Consider the following 25,055-nt stretch of genomic DNA (forward strand, 5'->3'; position numbering starts at 1 on the left):
CACATGATACGCAAGTACTTGAAAGCACTTGTCATCTGTTCGAAATCTTTGTACACATACAAGCAACCTTCAAAACATAAATCGTGTACTTTTTATATATTGTAAAGCAAAATATGTTCACGAGAAACATCTTCTAACAAAGGTTGTTAAGGCTCAGAAACCTCCAAGGATGTAATCCCTGTAGTTATGCAGGGATCACAGCCACCAGTGTACTCCACTGCTGACTCCAGAAGGCGATTGCATAAGGGAATCATCACTGTGGACGTATTTCCAATACTCACCTACCCTAAACAGCTGGGTCTCTGCCATTTATCTCACAGCTCCAGGGACCTGGGTTCGATTCCCGGCTCAGGTGACTGTCTGTGTGGAGTTTGCATGTTCTCCCGTTTCTGCGTGGGTTTCTTCTGGGTGCTCAATTTCCTCCCACAGTCCAAAGATGTGTGGGTTAGGTGGAATGGCCATGCCAAATTGCCCCTCAGTGTCCCGGGATGTGTAGGTTAGAGGGATTAGTAGGGTAAATGTGTGGGGTTGTGGGGATAGGGCCTGGGGTAGGATTGTTGTCGGTGCAGACTCAATGGGCCGAATGGCCTTCTGCACTGTAGAGTTTCTATGTTTTCTATGATTTATGATTGGTTGTGTTCAGCTTTCACCAAAGATATAGCAAGAGACTAGCAAAATCCCTGTGGATTTTCAGGGTTATCATCTTTTGGTCTATGATTTTGTTATGATGAGGTGAGAAGGAGTAAGCTGGTTCCCCCTTTTACCAACCTTATTTGGTTGCAACAACAGTTTGTTTGAGATCCTTTCCCCATGATACCTTTTCCCAATCCAAATGTATTTACTTTTATAAGGAGCCAATTTAACCAGGCTTTCTTGAGTCATGGGAAGAGTAAGTTGGTTAGTTATTGAATCCCGAGGAAAACTAATACAGCACTGACTAACACCTCGCACCATAAATGGTGGCGCATTGCAACCATTAAGTTAGGTGATTTGGTAGAGCTGACCATGAAATTCTCGTTGTCTGTTGGAGACGCTTGTTGGTTTTTCTGCAGGGTTAACTGAAGATGTTGTCCTGTTTCTTTCTGCTTGCACCTAACAGATAACTTGCTTCTCGCAAGAGAGGAAAAGCAATCCTTCTTTCTTCTTCTGCTTCTCACTGGTTAACAGTCATTTTTTAACCCATTTCCCTGTGCATTCCCCGGAGGGCAAATAGTCAGGTCTTGCATTCATCACTTTCAAGTGTCTCCATTTGAAGTAGGCTTCGACTCTTCTTGAGGTGCGAAATTCTGTGTCCTCCCAGGAAGGTCTGTCAGTATAATTTACATAGGAATTTTCCAGGAGGTGGCCACTTTGCAGTGTTAACTATCATTTGGTCAGTGTCTTTATTTATATTTCTTTAAAAAACACAGGTCTCCCTTAAAAAGTTAAATAAGTCCATAGGTGGTTGTAAGTTGTAGGTTGTCCTCGCTCCAGCATTGTGTTGGCTGTTGTGACCCCACAACAGCCAACAGCCAACTTTTACAGATGCACCATAGAAAGCATTCTTTCTGGTTGTATCACAGCTTGGTATGGCACCTGCTCTGCCCAAGACTGCAAGGAACTACAAAAGAGTGTGAATGTAGCCCAATCCATCACGCAAACCAGCCTCCCATCCATTGACTCTGTCTACACTTCCCACTGCCTCAGCAAAGCAGCCAGCACCCCAGACATTTTCTCTTCCACCTTCTTCCTTCGGGAAAAAGATACAAAAGTCTGAGGTCATATATCAATCAACTCAAGAAGAGCTTCTTCCCTGTCAGACTTTTGAATGGACTTACCTTGCATTAAGTTGATCTTTCTGTACCCCCTAGCTATGACTGTAACACTACATTCTGCACTCTTTCATTTCCTTCTCTATGAACGGTATGTTTTGTTTGTATGGCACGCAAGAAACAATGCTTTTCACTGTATATCAATACATGTGACAATAATAAATCAAATCAAATCAAAAGATAACGGGGGATATTTAATAACGATTTGCATGATTATGATTGGTATACTTGAGATAGACAAGAAAAGCTTTTCCCATTATTAAAAAAATTATTACACTGGATGTGGGTGATGCTGACTAGGCCAGCATTTTTATTGCTCATTCTTAATTGCCCTTGAGAAAGTGGTGGTGAGCCATCTTCTTGAACTACAGCAGTCCATGCGCTGTAGTTAGACCAATAGTGCTGTTAGGAAGGGAGTTCCAGCATTTTACCCCAATGACAGCAAAGGAACAGTAAAATAGTTCCAAGTCAAGGTAATGTATGGCTTGAAGGGGAACTTTGGTGGTGGTATGTATCTGCTGCCCTTGTCCTTCTAGGTAGTAGAGGTCACAGATTTTGAAGGTGCCGTCGAAGGAGACTTGGTGAGTTGCCACAGTGAATCTTGTAGATGACGCACACTGTGCTACTGTGCATTGGTGATGGAGGGAGTGGATGCTCAAGATGGTGGATGGATGTCATTCAAGTGGGCTGCTTTGCTAATGGTTTTGGGAAAGAGATTCAGGAAGGATGTGAGGAAGAGCTTTTTTTTACACAATGGATGGTAATGAACTAGAACTCATTGCCTACAAGTGTAGTGGAATGATTAATTATTTCAAAAATAAATTGCATGGGCAGAGATATGGGTTAGAACAGGGAATGAGATTGATTGGATTGCTCTACAGACAGAATAGACCTCATAAGCTGAATGGTCTCCTTCTGTGAAGTAATCATTATATTACGATAACACACTGTAGGTTATACAATAGTCTCCATCTAACTTAGTCCAGGCTCTGAGTTGTTCTGAAGCAAAATACGGCAGATGCTGGAAATCTGAAATAAAAACAGAAAATTCTGGAAACACTGGGTTTGGCAGCATCTCTGGAGAGAGAAATAGAGTTAATGGGCTGGATCGTTGCAGAGTCGTGTCGACTTCAGGGACCTTTAAAACTGTTGGGTGGAACCTGGATCTGGAAGTCCTGCCCCTGTTTTCACTGGTGGTGGAGAGGTTTCAAACAAAGGTGGGTCGTGACTTCCACGTGGGAATTCCAAACTTAGCAGGGATCTTTGAACTTTGCTGAGTTCAAAAAGACCCTAGTTCACAGTTTGAAAGCTCCAAGAATCAGATGTGAAGATTCTACAGTTAAATAAAGGTAATTACAGGCGCATGAGGGAGGAACTGACAAAAATCGACTGGAAGCAGAGCCTAGTGGGAAAGACAGTAGAACAGCAATGGCAGGAGTTTCTGGGAGTAATTGAGGACACAGTGCAGAGGTTCATCCCAAACAAAAGAAAGGTTATCAGAGGGGGGATTAGGCAGCCATGGCTGACAAAGGAAGTCAGGGAATGCATCAAGGCAAAAGAGAGAGCCTATAATGTGGCAAAGAGTAGTGGGAAGTCAGAAGATTGGGAAGGCTATAAAAACAAACAGAGGATAACAAAGAGAGAAATAAGGAAGGAGAGGATCAAATATGAAGGTAGGCTAGCCAGTAACATTAGGAATGATAGTAAAAGTTTCTTTAAATACATTAAAAACAAACGGGAGGTAAAAGTAGACATTGGGCCGCTCCAAAATGACGCTGGTAATCTAGTGATGGGAGACAAGGAAATAGCTGAGGAACTTAATAAGTACTTTGCGTCAGTCTTCACAGTAGAAGACATGAGTAATATCCCAACAATTCAGGAAAGTCAGGGGGCAGAGTTGAATATGGTTGCCATCACAAAGGAGAAAGTGCTAGAGAAACTAAAAGGTCTGAAAATTGATAAATCTCCGTGCCCAGATGGGCTACATCCTAGAGTTCTAAAGGAGATAGCTGAAGAAATAGTGGAGGCGTTAGTTATGATCTTTCAAAAGTCACTGGAGTCAGGGAAAGTCCCAGAGGATTGGAAAATCGCTGTTGTAACCCCACTGTTCAAGAAGGGAACAAGAAAAAAGATGGAAAATTATAGGCCAATTAGCCTAACCTCAGTTGTTGGCAAAATTCTAGAATCCATCGTTAAGGATGAGATTTCTAAATTCTTGGAAGTGCAGGGTCGGATTAAGACAAGTCAGCATGGATTTAGTAAGGGGAGGTCATGCCTGACAAACCTGTTAGAGTTCTTTGAAGAGATAACAAATAGGTTAGACCAAGGAGAGCCAATGGATGTTATCTATCTTGACTTCCAAAAAGCCTTTGACAAGGTGCCTCACGGGAGACTGCTGAGTAAAATAAGGGCCCATGGTATTCGAGGCAAGGTACTAACATGGATTGACGATTGGCTGTCAGACAGAAGGCAGAGAGTTGGGATAAAAGGTTCTTTCTCAGAATGGCAACCGGTGACAAGTGGTGTCCCGCAGGGTTCAGTGTTGGGGCCACAGCTGTTCTCTTTATATATTAACGATCTAGATGACGGGACTGGGAGCATTCTGGCCAAGTTTGCTGATGATACAAAGATAGGTGGAGGGGCAGGTAGTATTGAGGAGGTGGGGAGGCTGCAGAAAGATTTAGACAGTTTAGGAGAGTGGTCCAAGAAGTGGCTGATGAAATTCAACGTGGGCAAGTGCGAGGTCGTACATTTTGGAAAAAAGAATAGAGGCATGGACTATTTTCTAAACGGTGACAAAATTCATAATGCTAAAGTGCAAAGGGACTTGGGAGTCCTAGTCCAGGATTCTCTAAAGGTAAACTTGCAGGTTGAGTCCGTAATTAAGAAAGCAAATGTAATGTTGTCATTTATCTCAAGAGGCTTGGAATACAAAAGCAGGGATGTACTTCTGAGGCTTTATAAAGCACTGGTTAGGCCCCATTTGGAGTACTGTGAGCAATTTTGGGTCCCACACCTCAGGAAGGACATACTGGCACTGGAGCGGGTCCAGCGGAGATTCACACGGATGATCCCAGGAATGGTAGGCCTGACATACGATGAACGTCTGAGGATCGTGGGATTATATTCATTGGAGTTTAGGAGGTTGAGGGGAGATCTGATAGAAACTTACAAGATAATGAACGGCTTAGATAGGATGGACGTAGGGAAGTTGTTTCCATTAACAGGGGAGACTAGGACGCGGGGGCACAGCCTTAGAATAAAAGGGAGTCACTTTAGAACAGAGATGAGGAGAAATTTCTTCAGCCAGAGAGTGGTGGGTCTGTGGAATTCATTGCCACAGAGGGCTGTGGAGGCCGAGACGTTGAGCGTCTTCAAGACAGAAATTGATAAATTCTTGATTTCTCGAGGAATTAAGGGCTATGGGGAGAGAGCGGGTAAATGGAGTTGAAATCAACCATGATTGAATGGTGGAGTGGACTCGATGGGCCGAATGGCCTTACTTCCGCTCCTATGTCTTATGGTCTTAAGAAGACAAAAGGATTAACTGTCTTTGATGTGGAGTTAAACAAATATTTGTTTTTATAAGGGATTAAGTATTTGGGGGTTAAATATATTGAATGGGCCTTCATGAATGGGGATGTATTTTTTATATGGTTAAGTCTGTAATAGTTATTTAGAACTTAATGTTATTTAACTTTTATTTTTAATCTCAGTATGGGTCGTGAGATTGTCTGTGATGGATCCTGGGTGAGTTGGCAGGGAGGCTGGGTGGGGCAGGAATTGGCACTAATTTGACATAGAGACTACAAAGTGTCAAGGGGAGGGCCTGAGTTGGCACTAAGTTGTCATAAGGGCTAAGGGCCCATGGGAATGCGTGAGAGTTTGCAGATGATACAAAGATATGTTGAGGGACAGGTAGTATTGAGGAAGCAGGGGGGTTGCAGAAGGACTTGGACAGGTTAGGAGCGTGGACAAAAAAGTGCCAGATGGAATACAATGTGGAAAAGTGTGAGGTTATGCACTTTGAAAGGAGGAATGGAGGCATAGACTATTTTCTAAATGGGGAAATGCTTAGGAAATCAGAAACACATTGGGACTTGGGAGTCATTGTTCAAAATTCTCTTAAGGTTAACATGCAGGTTCAGTCAGCAGTTAGGAGGGCAAATGCAATGTTAGCATTCATGTCGAGAGGGCGAGAATACAAGAGCAGGAATGTACTTCTGAGGCTGTATAAGGCTCTGGTCAGACCCCATTTGGAGTATTGTGAGCAGTTTTGGGCCCCATATCTAAGGAAGGATGTGCTGGCCCTGGAAAGGGTCCAGAGGAAGTTCACAAGAATGATCCCTGGAATGAAGAGCTTGTCATATGAGGAACGGTTGAGGACTCTGGGTCTGTACTCATTGGAGTTTAGAAAGATGAGGGGGGATCTTATTGAAACTTACAGGAGAGGCCTGGATAGAGTGGACGTGGAGAGGATGTTTCCACTAGTAGGAACAACTAGAACCAGAGGGCACAATCTCAGGCTAAAGGGACGATCCTTTAAAACAGAGATGAGGAGTAATTTCTTCAGCCAAAGACTGGTGAACCTCTGGAACTCTTTGCCGCAGAAGGCTGTGGAGACCAGGCCATTGAGTGTCTTTAAGACAGAGATAGATAGGTTCTTGATTAATAAGGGAATCAGGGGTTATGGGGAAAAGGCAGGAGAATGAGGATGAGAAAAATATCAGCCATGATTGAATGATGGAGCAGACTCGATGGGCCGAGTGGCCTAATTCGGCTCCTATGTCTTATGGTCTTAGAGCATAAACTGGAACAGAAGAAATGAGGGGTCACTGGGGGTAGAGAACATGGCAAGGAGGATATGAAAGCACTTTGAGGATGGATGGTGGCGAGCATGGTTTAGCATGAGTTGATATATATAGGTATAGAGAATGGGTGGGGGGCTGATGGAGAATGAGGGTTGAGGTCTAAAGTGCTTTCTGTTTAAAAAAACAACTGACACAATGTCCCACAGAACTGAGGTCAGTCTTTTAAACACCCTACCTTGGGATCACCAACTACTGGGCCACATCCGATCTGCATCCAGGGATGACAGGTTTGACCCTATGCAGCACTTGACCACCCAGAATGAACATCGCACCATGTAGAACAATTTTTCTCAAGACGGGCCACCAAGCCAGGAAATCTCCCAACATAAACTACCCAAATTGGGAGTGAAAATCCAGCTTAATATTAAGCTCATGACCTTTAATTCTGATGAAAAGTCACATCATCAGAGCCTGATTGAGAAACCCAGCATCAGGAAGGAGTGGGCTGCTGAAAGCCACCTCCTTGATATTACTACCAAGCCTCCTTCTTGACTCCCAGCCCATGCCTGTGCTCCACCCCTCCCACTATTGCTCACCTGTGCCTTGGTCCCTCCTTGAACCACAGTTGAAGGTGGATGTAGTACCGGCGATGATGTGGAGTTGCCGGCATTGGACTGGGGTAGACACAGTAAGTAGTCTCACAATACTAAGTTAAAGTCCAACAGGTTTATTTGGTAGCACAAACTTTCGGAGCGCTGCCCCTTCATCAGGTGTAGCATCGGCAGCAGCCACCACCTCCAGTGGCACTGCTGAGTACAGAAGTGCAGCAGGCCTCTGATTGACTGGGATCTCTGGGAGTGCAAGACCTTTGCCCCCAGGATCCTTGAACCCTGGGCAAAAGTCCACAATTGGCCTGTTAATTGGCTGAGTGGGCCTCTTCAAAAAAAGGTGACAAGGTATTTTTGTTAGTTCTCCAGCACGTGGTCAAGATTCCCCCATCTCCACAAGGTTTGGCCTGTTTGCTCTTTCCCACAGATGCTGCCAGACCTGTTGATTATTTCCAGCATTTTCTGTTTTTATTTTTGAGTTATCCTACATTGAACACTTTCCTGCATGTGACAATTATGTGTTTATTCAGTAAAGCTGTGTCTAAGACTGTGTGCTGTCATCCTATGGGGATAAAAATGTTTTTTTGTACTTGTGGATTTGAAATTTTCCATGCCCCAAGGTTAATGCTTGTGTATGTTCAATAGCTGTTTGGAAAGACTGTCTATATTTAATTGTATGATTCTTACAAAGACCTATGAGACTGTTTTAATTATAATTTTAGCAGAAAAGTCAAATCAAGGTGTATATTGTGACTTTGAGCCATAGAAAGTGATTTGCTTTCAATTTGCTTTCAAATCCCACACCGGATTAATGGACATAAAATGGAAGTTACTGATTAAGAAAAGGAGATCTGTTGCACCCATTTAGCACCTCTTGCAATCATTTATTTATGACTTGAATTAGTGTCAGGGGCAATCACCAGTTTGCAGTTAATTATATGAAAGTTGTATCATTTAGATGTTCACAAAGTTGTCCAGTTCTTGGGACTCAGTCATTGACTTGTCCTTGATAAATAGATATAAGAAACTCCTCAGCTGAGAATTTTTATAAAAGTATGCTTGAAGAGTCCAGCAATAAGATATGCAATAGCAACTGTAATAAGGTGCGATTTCAGAACATTTTGTGCTTAGCCTTTCTCTTTGCTCCTTTTCCTGTTTATTTTCTATTATCACTAAGCTCATCAGGATACCTTGAGTCAAAGTACCATTGCCACATCTTTGGAATGCCAAAAATACTGGGACAATGGCTGTCCCAGTGGAATTTGCTTTTACTATTTGGATGAAGCAAAGGTAGAGAAATGAACGAATGCCAGCAAGTTGGTTTCCACCAGCGACAGACTGGCAGATTGCTCCCACCTGTTCACATACCCACACCTACATTCACAGGCACCTACCTAGAAAACACCAGATGGAACTGGATGCAAGAAAAAACGCTTCAGGTCAGTAGACAGCCAGCAACAGAGCTGTGCCATCTGCTGTAAAAATACATTATAGGGCTGGTTGGCACCGTTCATAGCAATAATGGTCAGCTGCAGCAAGTTCTTTTCCTCTGTCTCCATGCTGTAATGGTGTTCTACAGGGAGAGTGTTCTGCCGTGGTGAGCATGCTGTTCTCCCCAAACTTAGTACCACCTGCTCCATTTGTCCACCATCTACTAGTGTGGTTAATTGTTCAGTTGCTTTGCTGCTTGACCACAGACTTCCAAAGGTAGTAAAAGTCTCTGCCTATTCAATGGAGCAAGATAACATTTGGACTGGTGAGTTCCTGGTAGCTAAATGTCCTGGACGAGCACTTGAGGTGAGAGTTTACCACCCCGGTTCGTGGGCAAGGAGGTGGGGATCGGTAAAATGCCAGTGGCCGCGTCACTAGGGTTTCCTTGATGCAGACCCACTGCTGGGCCATTTATCTAGTGGCAGGAATGAGTGGCTTGGCCAACTCCAACCAGAGGCAGGCCCGACTGAGGGCCATTTTCTCAATTGCCAACTCGGAGCAGCCCCTTAACGGCTGGGAGCAGCCTCCTGGCAGTTTCCTGTGGGAGGGCCATTGCATCCGGAGGCTCCATAGCTTAAGAAGGACAGTGGTGGTGGTGGCAATGGCTGTCCCTGTACTTCCATCATCATTGGAGGGTTCTCCTTCCAATTACTGGGGCTTGCCCGCCTAGCCCTGGTAGAAAAGTGATTTGTCGCCCTCCCCGGGGTTAGTGTACCTCTTAAATGCAGGCACCCTCTCGTTCTCCTCGCAGCCTTAGCATCGGCTTCCTCACTCAGCAACACTGGCAAGGCTGGAAAGCTGTCAATGTTCTAATTGGGCTGGCAGCATGGATAGCCCACCCGTTGCCCTTAATTGGAAGGCGTGCCCAGCTGGAGGTCAATTAAGAGGCAGTCATCAGGATGGCTGTTGGCGTGGCTCCATTGCCTCAGCTCAGGACCCACATTCCCAACGTTGGGATTTATCCCTGCCAGTAAAATCCAAGCCTTGGTTTCCACTGGGCATCTAGGTTTAAAATTGTTCTCAATTTTTATCTTGGGAATAAATTCTGAGGTTAAAACGTGGAATAGTAAAATGTCACAGCCTAAGCAGATGAACTTTGCTCATGATGAGGCAACTTGCCTGTGTTGGATCATAAGACATCTTTGCAGGATAGAATCCGACCACAGTTTTAACCGGTGGCCTCACCAGAGGAACCACTGCTGCTTTCCCACCAAATTAATATAGTGGGATGGCGAACCTGTTCGTAAACAAACCCAAGCAGTTTTTTTTCCCACTTTCCTGGTGGGCCGAGAAAGGGCAGTTTAGTTCCTCTGGAACCACAGGAGAAGCTTAGGCCTTCCCCTATATATGCAACCGCTCCCCACCCCCCCCCCCCCACTCCTTTCTCATCCCCCCCACCCCCTTCCCCACCCCCACCCCCAGCTCCCCTACTCGAATGTAAGACTGATATCTGTGCTGGCAGGTGGCTTTGTGCTGGAAGTCATCCAGTGGATTTTAAATAATGCTTATGTGTTGAAATCAGCCAGTTCTCATTCTGCCATGGGTGATGGGAAATTAAGTCACTAGGATGGAGTTGTGCCAGAAATCCACTGGCAGTTAAAATCCAGGCCAATAATTTAGGACTATGTTCCAAGGAAGCAATAAATCTCCAGATTCAAGTGACACAGTTAAACTATTCAAATGTCCTTTTACTTCTTTATGATTCCCACTGTAGTTCATTGTCTTATTACGCTCTCAGCTACACTAGAATGACACTGCATAATAAGTACATCACTTCAAAAGATGATGTCCTATTAGCTTCTCCTGTTTAAAAATGGATTTGCAAAATACTGGTGGGCTACGTATTTTGTACAGAATTCAGCTTCAGGCTGGAAGAGGTTCACAGAAACGTAAAACAGAATGTAAATTAAATGAAACATCAAATTTCCTGCTACATGTTTACAGCTGTACATCGCAGAAAAGTCTGTGGTGGCATTTTGGCATCATAAAGTATCCTCATTCCAAATATCTCCTTCCCGGTTAAAAAAATCAAAGTGAGAGCCAGGTGGTGCAGTAATTTAGTACACAACTGCTTTGTCCCTGGGCTTGGGTTCAAATACTGCTCAGATTGATGAGGTGAAAATCTCCTTATTAACTGTAAGGATCCTATGTGAAATGAATTTGGATAATCTCAAATTAATTCCTTTTGGGCACAGACGCACAATAATTTGGCACTCCCATTTAAAAAGGCCATGAGGGTAGTTGGCATGGGAAACGTGCTCCCTTTTGTTAGTATTTTACGTACAAAACATTATTAACTTTGCTTACCGTCTTGGTTAAATGAAAGCAGCAGAGGTGGAGAAAGCAAGTTCACTTCAAACACTAAATCTCCAGTGAAGCTTACAAAGACTTTGCGAGGCTAGCTCATAACAGAAATCTTTTATCTTTATGATCATGCTGCTTCCATTGTTTGTTATTTCAATCACATTATTATGACCTTCTTTAATGGCGGAGGGCCAACACTTATCTTTCTATTAAAATGGATTTGCTCCCATTGTTAAGTTGTTTCTATATTGGGTGACAGCCAATGGCTTCAAAAGAAATTAATAAAACTCGGCTTAGACCTCAAGCTTCTGAAGAGCATTTAACTTCTTTAAAAAGAACATCAGCTGAAATGAACGTAACACAATCACCAAAGTGGAAACAAAGAGTTTCTGTTACTTCAACCCGGGGTTAGTGTACCTATTAAATCTAACTTAATTATCAAAATTAAACTTTAGACTAAGATTCAAACTTCCAGCGAATTGGCTTCATTTGCTATAGCAGTCTTTGTGCTGCTATTAGGCAGCCACATCTTAGCAAAATAAATTGCCACTCAAGATCATCTCTCGATTTTACCAAGTGCACTAAATGTACATCATGCATGTATAGCATGTAAATAATTCTTTTGAATGGCGTTTATGTAATTCTGATGTCCTCATCCATTAGGTTTGTTTTAGTACTGTGTGTGTGATGAACAGATGCAAATTTTCCACCACAGGCTTTAATTTGTCAAAACTTGTCAAAATCACCATTCTTTATCCTGTTGAAACAAAAAAAAAGCTTACGTACAGTGGTTGGGCAAATCCCCAGTCAAAAAGCATATTAAATTCTATTGTTCAAAAATTAATTTACACACTGTGTTTATCCCAAAGGCAAAATCTTAATAAGTGCCTAACTTTATCCAGAGGACAAATGTTAAACATGGAAAATATGAACCTGATACATTACAGTATGAACCTTATTAATTATACTTATAAAGTCTATGAAAATTCCTATCTTCCTGAATTGACCCATTTTGTTTGTTTTAGGCTCATACGCTGTGATACTCAGAGGAACACTTTTTAAATTCATTCAATGCAGTAACACAACTATAAAAAAAACATCACTAATATGCTTATTAAGAGGAAAGACTTACATTATTCATACTTTATTACATCTGTAGGAAACATCATAAATGTTTAATATACAATTAATTATTTTGAAGCATAGCAACTGGCATTGTTAGTAAAATAATAAAACTTTTAGCCAACACCCTTGTCTTTTTGAATGGACCCAGTTACCACCTGACTCCTTTGATTTCTGTTGCTCTCCTCCATTCAGTCTTTTAACTTGTATCTCAAGACATGAATTCCCATCCCCTCAGTACTCTTGGCTAATGATTGGGGAATCTCCAGGGGAAACTATGCAAATTAGCCAATTCGGAAAAATATATTGAGATAAGCAGCATGAGCGGAGGATGCCCACTTAAGGTTCACTCGCACATTGATCTTACAGATGGCCCAAGCCTTTAACTCTACTCATTTTACTGTCCCTACTTTTCTTATTCTTTGCTTTCCCATTCATGCAACTATTGAATGTTAACTCACAGAAACAGCTCATGAAGATGTTGTGGTATGTGGCTTATACTGACTTAGTATTGATGATCGAAACCTATAATCTATTCATTGCTACATTTAACACAAATTGTATGAGTTATTCTGAGGTCTACACTTCCTGTTGAGAAGGGGAGAATGTTAATGTGGAGGAAGATGCTGACTTTGCGCTAATGTAACCTTTGATCATTACTAGTCTTTCTTGGAGAACTGCTATGATGTTGACACCATTGCAACAAAAAGCAAAGGAGAAATGTAGCATAAGACCAACGAGCACCATTGTGTGTATAATTCCACATCCCTGGACTTCTCCTGCAAATGGCATTATTCAGAATGCTATTTGGAACTTGTATTGGAACAATGAAAGGAACGGGGCAGTGTGGAAACTAGAGGTCATAGAGGTTTACAGCATGGAAACAGGCCCTTTGGCCCAACTTATCCGTGTCGCCCTTTTTTTTTAAACCCCAAAGCTAGTCCCAATTTCCCGCATTTGGCCCATATCCCTCTATACCCATCTTACCCATGTAACTGTCTAAATGCTTTTTAAAAGACAAAACTGTACCCGCCTCTACTACTACCTCTGGCAGCTTGTTCCAGACACTCACCACCCTCTGTGTGAAACAATTGCCCCTCTGGACACTTTTGTATCTCTCCCCTCTCACCTTAAACCTATGCCCTCTAGTTTTAGACTCCCCTACCTTTGGGAAAAGATATTGACTATCAAGCTGATCTATGCCCCTCATTATTTTAAAAACTAAAACTAAAAACTAAACTGAAATGGATAACAAGAGCTTTGGAACAGCAAAAACAATGGCATGGAGGGGGCAGAAAGGCCTAAGAAGCCTAATGTGAAAGTGATTCACTCATTGGCAATTGTACTTGAGGCTTCTTCTCAATAACTATTGCACAGTCAGACATCAGGAAAAACAGCTCTTTATTATGTCTATTCGCTCCACACTCCAAACGTTGACTGCTCACTCTGGGCTGATCCCAACAGTTCACCTTAGACCTGAGGTTCCCCATTCTTGGGGCGGCACGGTGGCACAGTGGTTAGCACTGCTGCCTCATAGCACCAGGGACTTGAGTTCAATTCTGGCATCAGGTGACTATGTGGTATTTGCACATTCTCCCCGTTTCTGCGTGGGTTTCCTCCGGGTGCTCAAGTTTCCTCCCATAGCCCAATGATGTGCAGGTTAGGTTGGTTGACCATGCAAAACTGACCCTGTGGGCCCGATTTTACCATCAAGTTGCACCCGTTTTCGGGCATGAAAACTTGGTAAAGTCAGGCGTGAGGCAAGTAGTGCGATCTGCCTCACGCCTCCGCGCTGGTCCCCCTTTACCAAGGTCCAAAAATGGCCATGATCGGGACCGCGCCCAAAATGGGCGTGACGGCTATTTAAATGCATGTATTTAGATTGACTTTATTGGCTGCATGCCCAGCTTTCCCGGCACTTCCTCCTTTACAACCGTGTTGGCCCATCCAGATTCGGCGCGAAACAGACACGCTCCACAAAAGTCCGATTCCGGCACTCCAGCTAGTGAGGAGGTAAGTGCCGAGCATCCGACGGCTCTCTGCTTGAGATCGTTGGGGGTGGGGGGTCTGCTGCCACTCTGCCTGTGATCAGTGAGGGGGAAGGGGGGTCCACTGCCACTCTGCCTGTGATTGAGGAGGGGGGAGAGGGGTTCTGCTGCCATTCTGCCGAGATCAGTGATGGGGAAGGGGGGGTCCACTGCCACTCTGTCTGTGATCAGTGAGGGGGAAGGGGGGTTCTGCTGCCATTCTGCCGAGATCAGTGATGGGGAAGGGGGGGTCCACTGCCACTCTGTCTGTGATCAGTGAGGGGGAAGGGGGGGTCCGCAGCTACTCTGCCTGAGATTGATGAGGGGGAAGGGGGGTTCCACTGCCACTCTGCCTGGGATCGGTGGGGGGGAAGGAGGGAGGGCCCGCGATCAGTCTCGGTGGCAGAGGGGATGGGGGTATAAGGGGGTCAGTAATGTTGTGGGGGTGGGGCAATGTCTGTGGGGGCCAGGGGGAGGCATTATCCGGCCCGGGAGGGAAGTGGCAGGGGAGCAGCATTCTATCGTTTATTTTCTGCGCATGCGCACTTGGAGGCTCCGATCGGAGCTGCAGGATTTCAGGAGCATTAAGCCCCGCCCACAGGCTTCTGCAGCGCGATTTGGAATCGCTGATATTTTTTCAGGCAGAGTGCATTTGGGCGTGTCTGGGAACGGGTTAAAAGTCAGATCTAAAACACTCCCAGTTTCACATCCGCCCAGCACTTAGAATCAAAATGCTAAAATAGGGCCCTTAGTGTCAGAGGGATTAGGAGGGTAAATATATGGGGTTACGGGGATAGGTCCTGAGTGGGATTGTTGTCACTGCAGGCTCGATGGGCCAAATGGCCTCCTTCTGCACTGTTGATTCTATGAAATACCATTGAATACCGACAGTATGGTTACTATTTATGCCAAGTGCATCAGTACGGTTTTAATCAAACAGCCCACATTTACCTGAAAAATACAAAACTGAAGCATAGCAACACAAGAGTTCCAGAGACTTAGGGCGGGATTCTCCGATTTTGTTCATCCCTCCCCCACTGCCAGCCAGAATGTTGAATTTGGCGCTCAGCCAAAACTCCATTGACTGCAGTCGCACCGGTGAATCCCAGTCGCGGATGAGGTCAGAGGTTTCCGGTGATATTAACAATTTATTATGAATTCTATGTATACAGGAACATCATTGTTATGTACATTGGGGCATAGCCCCTTTAAGGGAGTGGGTCATGTGATCTCGGGTCTGGGGTGAGCTGTTGGGATCCGCCCAGAGTGGGCAGTCAACGTGTGGAGTGAATAGATCTAAAAAAGAGCTGTTTTCCCTGACGCCTGACTGTGGAATAGTTACTGAGGAGAGGCCTCAGTACAAAAGGATTAGTAATCATGATATTAGCAAGATTGAAATGTGCTAAAGCTGATTATTATTTTTCTGTGATTGTACTTATTAACTCAAAAAATATAAGCAATCAAGTTCAGGACTCCCCAAACACCCAATGTATTTTACAGTTTTGATTCATCAACAAGTTTCTTTCTGAAGTGAACATGGGAGTTGCCTACTTTGAGTGCAACTACTTCTTGTTCCTCCAGCACCCACAACTACCTTTCCATGGTAATTAACCATGTACAGTGGATTGCTGATAGAATCCATTTGTTGGGTAACTCGATTAATCACTAAACTGACAGATCAGTATATCAGAAGGTGATGTGTACGCCTGATGCCATGAACCAAACATGGACCAAACTACAGAACACTCACCAGCACATTAAATAGTTGATTAAGTAGCTCCTCACTCCCTCCTCCTTGGTGTGCTGCTGTGAGTTAGTGCTATAAAAAGAATGTCAGTGCTTTTATGTCGTTCCATTCATTGCTCTTGGCCCAAAACTGACAATTGAGTGGAACACTGCCCAGCTGTTCAAAGTGTTGATGAATGGGATGCACACTGCTCAGTGGTACAAATAGTAAATCATCCTCAGGATCCTTTACAGTTATCACAAGCTAAAGTCAATTAGCATCCTATTATTGTCATCATTCATTCATATATTGGACAACGCAGATTAATGATGTTACAGCTAAATAAATTGTCTTTCAACAAAGGGAAACTTCCATTAAAGTCAACACTATATCACACTGTACTGATTACCACAAACAATTGCAAGAACATAATATCAGAACTATGGATTTAAAAATAAATGTTGATTATCGTAAACGATTGATCACTACAGTACAACAATGTTGTACTGGACTGGCAGTATCCTCTTGTTGCACTGTTCAATCTACCTTCGCCTTCAGTGTTGCAATTGCATTTATAAAAAACGTTTGCAAAGATTTTTTGAGCTTTAACTCCTTAGTAAATATATACTTGATTTTATGGTGTGTTTCATGTACTATCAATGCAGGTACTCTGATATACAAATCAATGAGCGACTAAGCAAAAGTATATTTACCACATCAGGGTTAAACAGTAAAATTAAACATTAAAACATAAAAAATTTACATCACAAAAGGAGTTTATTCAACTCATTGAAGTATGTTTTAGTGTATTCCTGTACACCTATTATATTGTCATTCCAAGTATTTGCATAATTTAAAATATATATATTTTTATTGCATTATATATAATATTTAGATACTTTTCCACATTATGTACCACGCGAAAAAATCCTTTACAGATATTATAAATATGCACCTGAGCTTTTAGGAGATCCCCAATTTTAGATGCATAACTTTGTTGCATTTCCTCTGTATCTCAAGGTAAAACCATCTTCTCACAACGTGACACCTGCTAAGGTTTTGATTTGATTTGCTCCTCATGGTTTACAAGGTAACTGAGCCAATCAAAAACCAAAATCAGTATGCAGCTTCGAAGTGATCGAGTGTTCCTGCCTCAACTACTTTTCTTGGCAACTTACTCCAGCCATCGATCATTCTCTGTGTAAAAAGCTTATTGATGTCTGTTCCATGCTTTCCTTTAATGTTGACTCTCTGCTCTCTTTCTACTGTATTTAGGTTTGTTGTCTCCATCCCTCTTCCTGTATAAACCCTCCTTAAGAAGTTCTCTTTTTGAAGCTGATTATGCCTACGTTAATCAAGCTATTCTGTAAGCAAAGGGTTAATCAGACTGTCCTGTGGTCTACAAATGCTATACTGCTGTTAATTTTTCTTCATACTATAACAATGCTAACATTCAGGCTTTGTTGTTAAGCAGAGATTGTAAGCTTATTTAAAGTACACTGGACTATTGGACTAGAGCTGACCTTGAAGAAATGGCCAGTTTCAGGATGAAGTAAGACATTACATTGCATAGCAATTTTTAACATTACAGAAAACTTTAATTATTGATTGCATTGTGGAAAATGTTTAGTTCTGCAAAAGGAAAACATCTGGACATACATCATCCCTTTTAACAGTGCAGAAACAAAAACAGGCTTATAATTAAATGTGGTACTTGGTAGCGCAGCAATGATATGTAACAGGAATAAAATTATCGATAACAAAGTAAGGGAGGACTAACAATCTCATTGATCCAATGGATAAAACAGCTTGTTATGCATGGAAAACTATTATTATTGATCAGGGACTAATTAATTAAATTCTCTTTTTTAAATTGTACTTTAACTCTTGCTTATTTCGCGTAAGGCTAAAACATGTGGATTTTCACTTGAAAGAGGTGGGAGAATTGAATTAAAGAGGACTTTTGTACATGCACTTAACATTTATGAAATAAAACACTGAGCTCAGAATTTACAACAGGTTTGGATATAGCTAACACACTATTAGGTGAAATTGCAAGTCTAACTTGTTTTAAATGGATTGGGATTCTACGATGTAAATAGATCTCGATCTATGATCTCAGAGTCCTTTTTATATCATAGGAACCTGGTTTCCATTTTCAAAAAGAAGGCATGAAGTAGGTGGACATTATGGATACCTGGTGATAGGCCCACTAATGGAGCCTCCCAGTCACATTTTAAACCCATTAGGTACAGACAAATTCTTTTAACCTCCCCATGGTAAGATCTTCTTAACAATGGATACAGGCGTCTGCTATTGATTTCCATGCAGTCCCTTTTGACATATTTAATTTTATTTGCTACAGGTAAGCCCGGGTTGAAACAGGTAGTGGGCAAGATTTTGGTTGCCTGCTCGGTATCCACAATATTCTCTAACATGGTGTAGTCTACAAATACAGTAAATTGCCCCTAACCATCTCACACTGAGATAAAAATATGACTTGGATCTGTAATATCAGGGAAAGCCGATACGGTGCCTCCTTCACTTGTAGTCTCAATCCTATTGTGATCACTCATTGCGTTCTTCCTTAATTGGTTTACCTATTTAATCATGTCAGAGAATCATAGAATCACTACAGTGCAGAAGGAGGCCATTCGGCCCATCGAGCCTGCACTGACAACAATCCCACCCAGGCCCCAACTCCATAACCCCACATATTTAGCAAACTAATTCCCCTGACACTAAAGGAGTAATTTAGCATGGCCAGCAACTTGACCCGCACATTTTTGGACTGTGGAAGGAAACCAGAGCAGCCGGAGGAAACCCACGCAAACACGGGGAGAACATGCAAACTCCTCACAGACTGTCACCCAAGCCGGGAATCGAACCCGGGTGCCTGGCGCTGTGAGGCAGCAGCGCTAACCACTGAGCCACCGTGCTGCCCCTTGTCTTATTGAAAGCTATTGACTTTAGGTTGTAAAGGACGTTCTTAGGTAGTATACGAAAGGTTGTATATACATAATCAAAAGGCTTCTGAAAGTCTTGGCCCAGTACAATATTCAACAACTTGGGATGAGGTTAATTAGTTGAGATCTGTCTGCAGTTATACTATTTTAGCTCTTCTTCATTAACTTATTTTTGTTCTGGCTATTGTCTTGTTCCTGATTATCAATTCATGTTTCAGATTATTGATCCAAATAATTACTCTATTTTTCTATTCCTCTTTGAAAAAAGTAATAGAATTCATTAAAGAGTCACTTTCCCTGTACTGAGCATTTAAAGCAAAGTTTATTCTGATGATTTAACAGAACATGAAGCTGCACTAAGGTGTGAAAGTGCGACAACATGAATCCGGGCAGTAAATTAACTGCAAGTGACAGGACAAGGTATGCTCATTAACTTAGTAATATGATCATACTTAGCTCAGTCCTTAATCTAATTGCTCGAATAAAATGTACAACTTTTTTCTTGTTTCCTTTTCACAAAAGCAAAATCAGCTATTCCCTTCTCAATCAGCTATATTACAGGAACTCATTGAGTAGAATATGCCATAAAATAGAATCCTTACAGTGTGAAGGAAGTCATTTGGCCCATTGAGCCTGCACCGACAACAATCTCACCCAGGCCCTTTCCCCGTAACCCCACGTATTCACCTTGCTAGTCCTCCTGACACTAAGGGGCAATTTAGCATGACCAATCCACCTTACCTGCTCATCTTTGGTGTGTGGGAGGAAACCGGAGCACCTGGAGGAAACCCACGGCGACACGGGGAGAATGTGCAAACTCCACACAGACAGAGGCCGGAATTGAACCCGGGTCCCTGTTGCTGTGGGGCAACAGTGCTAACCACTGTGCCACCGTGCCACATCTCCTCATTGTGAGAATTCATCAGCTCAAGGTTAATGCAGCTGTCTGCATACCCATGTCTTTCATGTGATTGATATAATAAACTGCTGTCACAGTGGATGTGATTCATACCCTCTATCCAGACTGTTAAACTGACATTTTCTTTAGATCATTCATTTGTCCATTGGCCTAAACCCATTAGATAGTAAAGGAAATTTCCAGAAGTAGATTTCTGTGAATTGACGTTGAAAAGATGTACTATTTTTCTACACTCTCCTCTTCCTTGAATTCAATCGATTTCAGATCATCATACGCCTTCACACATTCTTTCTTAGTATCTCAGTACTGTGGAATTCCCTATGTCCCTCAGCATTAATTCTTTTATAATTTCATTTAATTACTACTCTTGATGAATTTGTTAAATTTTGATGATGTCCTGACAATATATCCAATAAAAGAAAGATTGCATGCAGTGATACCAGGGGCAGGAACAGGGGTGGACTGGTGTGGAATTTCCCTCTGCCGGCTGATGTGCTGGTTCCCCAACATAGTCCAGGCTTTCACTCATTTTCCAGGAGGCCAAGTCGGGCCTGGAATCCACCATTAAGACCCCGCTCCTGCGCTGACTGGATGTGGCTGAAACACAGCCAGAGAAAGGAAGTGGCCTCCTGGCAGCAGTCCATGGGGCCCACGACTCCAGATTGCTTTTAAATTAACCTCTCCCTTCACAAGGGCAGCTGTGGTCATTTTAAAAAAAAATTATAAATGTTAAAAGTACTGAGATGGCACCTCCATCTTGAGGTGCCCTCTCCTATCTGCAGCTCTTTCACTGTTGCAGGGCTACTATTGACATTGAAGCATCAGGAGCCCACCTGTTGTCATTAGTTGGCTGGGAAGTGTGCCCTCTGACTATTCATTCGCCAATCTGACAAAAATTTGTCAGATGACTATTCCTGACATAGTCCAGCTTTGGGACTGCATGCATTTAGTCCTAATCCTCAGTGGAAGATCCTGCCCCACAAGTTTGGAGTTGATTGGACAATCCCCCATTGAACATCATTTTAAAATCACAAGTGCTGACCATCTCCGATGCATTCATTGGCTAACACAATCAATCATTATTCCACTTGTTTTAAAAATACCACCCGTGGCCAAGAACACCACTGCACAACAGTGAGCGACAAACCTCAGGCTAGGGCAGAAATTCCAAATGCTGACATTTCAGACAGTATAAATAATATGACCCTGCATACTTCTGCTGTCAACCATACATTCTGAAAATAAAACATATTTTGAAGGTCAGTGTATCCCAGGGAAATAATCTGTTTTTATTCTGAACATTAATAAAGAAATGGAGATTGACGTTTGGAGTGCTATATTACAACTAATTCTATGCCATATTTCCAAAAAACAGAAGGAGCTGGGCTGAGACGTTTTGCCTCAAAATCATTTCTTAGACCTCAAAACCATCAGAAGCAATCAAGAGACATTTATCCATCAATTTGACTGCATTTAAATTCTGAATTTTAATATCAAGAAAAAAAGCACTAACCCATTACTCCATCCAAATCCTTATTTACCTATTGATCATTGTGTAGGGTCAAGAAAACGTGTCAGGAACCTAAGAAATTGTAATATTTTTCTGGTAATATTTGTGAATTTTTTAAACTGATGGGGCATGTGAGTAGTAATTAAAGCAAGGGGCAAAGTGAGTGTGTTAATCTATATTGTAGTTTGATATGGTAATATGCTTGGCAGGACTTAAACATGTATGTAGCGTAATTTAGTAAGGATGTTTACAGAACAGGAATATATTTAAATGGGTTGCTGCAATTCAAAGGAGAAGATATGCAATGTGTCAGAGGTGAAGTATTGACAGAGTGAGTAGAATGAGTAAAAGAATGTTGCTTATTTGGATTTGAAACTGTGATAAGTTAGAAATTAGAGTGGTTTCTTCTGATGTTTAAATATTGTTCAATGGGTAATAGTTAGAGACCTACAGACAGAAGTTTAAGAATCTGAGGAAGGAATCAGGACAAACGTACATAGAATTTGAAAGAATCAAACAAAGTAACTTGAACAGGTAACTTTAATCAGAGCATTCAAAATAAACCAAACATATAACTCTTTGAGAGAAATGATCATTTGGAAGAATTGAAAATTTCACTTCCCTAAGTAGTGAGAACTCATGTGGAAGAAGCATTTAGAACATTTAAAGTTTACCACCAATGCGGGCTTAGTGGTAAACTTGGCTAAAAGTGAATTCGTGAAAGCTCAAGTCACGTTCTTAAGCCATATGATTAGACATAGACAAATGGCCCCCTGGTATGCAAAAACAAACGTTATTGGGGGGTTCCCAATACTATCAATGAGAAGAAAAGTGCTGAGATTCCGAGCCATGAGTGGTTTCTACAGGAAATTCATGCCAAATGTAAGCAGTGTGGTTGTTCCACTGACTGAACTACTGAAAAAACACAGGAAATTTCAGTGGACACCTGAATGGCAGGAGGCCTTTGACAATCAGAAATCAGCATTGATCACCTCACCAGTTTTGGAGACACCGAATTATGCAAAGTAATTGAAGGTGGCCATTGGTGCGAGTGATGTGGGCGTTGGTGCTGTACTGTTACAAGAGGATGATGAAAGGATAGAAAGACCTATTGGTTATTTTTCCAGAAAATTAAATATTCATCAAAGGTAATATTCAACCATCAAGAAGGAGATATTGAGTTTGGTTTTGGCATTACAACATTTTAACATTTAACATTTGTGTTGCCAGCAATTCATCAGAGAAAATTGTTACACTGACCATAATCCACTGAAATTTCTGGAGAAGTTTAAAAATAAAAATGCAAGACTGTTTAGATAGAGCTTAGTATTACAACCATTTAATTTGAAGATTATATGCGTGGCAGGATGAGGAGACGTGACTGCAGATGCTTTATCATGACTTTGATATAAAAACATGGAACATCCAAGAGTGGAAAAGAAAGACTGAACTGGACTATACCACTGCTCAACTCTAATTTCTAACTGTTTCAGTTCAGTTCCAAATACGCAACATTCTTCTTATTCACTCAAAAACCACTTTAAATATAATTAGTAACCATAAATATAGGTGCTATAAGAGTGTAAACAGCCATAAAGCTTTCAGAGAGATTATATGGAGAGAGCATGTTGCAGACCAGTTTTAAAGCATTGATACTGTGTGAAATCATTGCCATATCTAACTATAATTCCATTTTGTTTTAGTTCATTTTCTACTTCTTAATAAACATTTACTCTACTATAAAATCATCACAAGTAGTTAGGGACATAATTTCTGGATTTGAAAACCTCTCCTCATGCTCTACAAATTGCAAACGCAAATGTGAGGGCAGTTGTTTCAAGTTTTGCATCTGGGATTTGAACAGCTTGGCATTTACCATCAGCTGTATCCTTAATAATGATTTCTTATTGAATAAGACTTTTTCTCATTTGTATTTATTAATAAACTCCTGCCAGATTCAGGTGGGTACTTCGTCCTATGTCAAAGCGAACAGCTTTCGGATTGATGGTAACAGAAGGGGAAATTGAGCTGCTTTCCTTTTAACTGCTCCCTTCCCTCCATTCCTATCAATCACGGTAAGTTCAAATCAATTCTAAAGTTCATAGCCATCGAATCTTTCTTTAAATTGGGATAACATTGAATAAGATTTTGTGGACAGCTGTTAAAAGAACATGATAAACGTGATCAAAACAGCTCTTTGGATTTATGACTTGATCTTTTCCCCATTTGGATTTAAACAAAAACTAACAATCATGTTTAAAGACAATTACATTAAATCTATAAATACATTTTCAGAAAAACATATATGGTATGAGTGCAAATTGACTCATGATACAGGATGGAATTGTTTTTATTTTCAAATATTATCCCTTTCCTCTCTTGAGGACATGTACTCAAATTGAGTAATGACACCAAAGATTCCAGCAGACTTTCAATACATTATTCAACTCTCTACTTCTCATGCGTGAGACCACAATTCGAGTACTGGGTGGTTCATCAACTGAGGAGGACTCATCCTAGCTGAGTGTAATCATGACCTCATCCAACAACTGCACATGTACTTCTCAGTGCTGGATATCAATCAGGGGCGAATATCTGACTATTTTCTCTCTAACTTCAAGAGTAGAAGAACTGAAGTCAATTAGTCCCACTACCACCCTAATTGAGAAGGGTACACTCCAGGCAAAATACATGCTACAATAAAACCAGAAGACCATTTCTAAAATGCAACTATTGCAAGAGTGACAGAGTAATTTTATTCTGAAACATGGTGGATTTATTAATGCAGTTCATAAATTACTACACTGAGGAATATTTATTAATACAGAGGCCGTATGAACAGGCAACAACAATGACCGCCTACCTTTCTTTTTGGATTCCTTTCTCGTGTTGGCTCTGACAACCTGTTGAATTTCTGACTCCGTTGACATCCTAGTTAATACTATGTCCTCTTCACACACTGTGCACACGCAGATACAATATCGCAACCAGGTTCATTTATAACTATTCTGTGATAATAGGTACCAGTTGACCAGACACTTTTATCCCAGACAGCACATTTCACTCACTTCTGCTGAGGGCTGCAAGAGAAAAGAAATATCATGATTTTAGGTTTTAAAAATTAGATGCTTATTGGTACAACGGTTAGGACATTTGCTCAGAAATCATTCATAATCATTCACTAATAACTAAATTTTAGATTGTAAAATATACAGAAAAAAGTTTTAATACTCTATGCATCAGACAATGCAATATTCAATTTAGTTCCCCAATTTCCTACACTTTTCCCCTTGCTTTTCCGAAGTGGAAGAGTTATGTTAGGAGCAAATTTCCCGCCCGCTGCACTGCTTGAGTAGCAGAGCGGGCTGGGAGATATCAGCCTTTAGCAGGATTCGTGACTGGCATCCAGCCTATCGCGACTCTCCCTGAGCATGAGCTGGCATGGGTTGGCATGGATGAGCATGAGGAATGTGTGTCTGTGAGGGGCGGGGGTGGTGCGGTGTGAGGGGTAAGGAGTCGAGAGCTTATTTTCATTTTATTTGCCCTGCACTGACTGAAATGCTGAAAAACTACAGGAAGTTTCAGTGGACAGCTGAATGGCAGGATGTCTTTGACAATATGAAAACTGTGTTGACCGCCGCTCCAATTTTTTTTTTAAAGTTTAGCTACGGCATCATGATCAGCACAGGCTTGGAGGGCCAAAGGGCCTGTTCATGGGCTGTACTTTTCTTTGTTCTTTGTATACCGAATTATGCAAAGC

At 41.8% G+C, this 25,055-nt stretch overlaps 1 protein-coding gene across 1 annotated transcript in view; it reads right to left on the reverse strand.

Moving 5' to 3' along the window:
• Positions 1-24,240, reverse strand: part of LOC144497764 (uncharacterized) — a 214,950-nt gene extending 190,710 nt beyond the window's left edge. The window contains exon 1 of the mRNA XM_078219203.1: positions 24,159-24,240. Within this exon, the coding sequence (XP_078075329.1) occupies positions 24,159-24,225 (67 nt within the window). The 5' untranslated portion in view covers positions 24,226-24,240. The remainder of the gene's footprint in view (positions 1-24,158) is intronic.
• Between the last annotated feature and the right edge of the window lie 815 nt (positions 24,241-25,055).

This window comes from Mustelus asterias, chromosome 8 (assembly GCF_964213995.1).
Source record: "Mustelus asterias chromosome 8, sMusAst1.hap1.1, whole genome shotgun sequence".
NCBI lineage: Eukaryota > Metazoa > Chordata > Chondrichthyes > Carcharhiniformes > Triakidae > Mustelus > Mustelus asterias.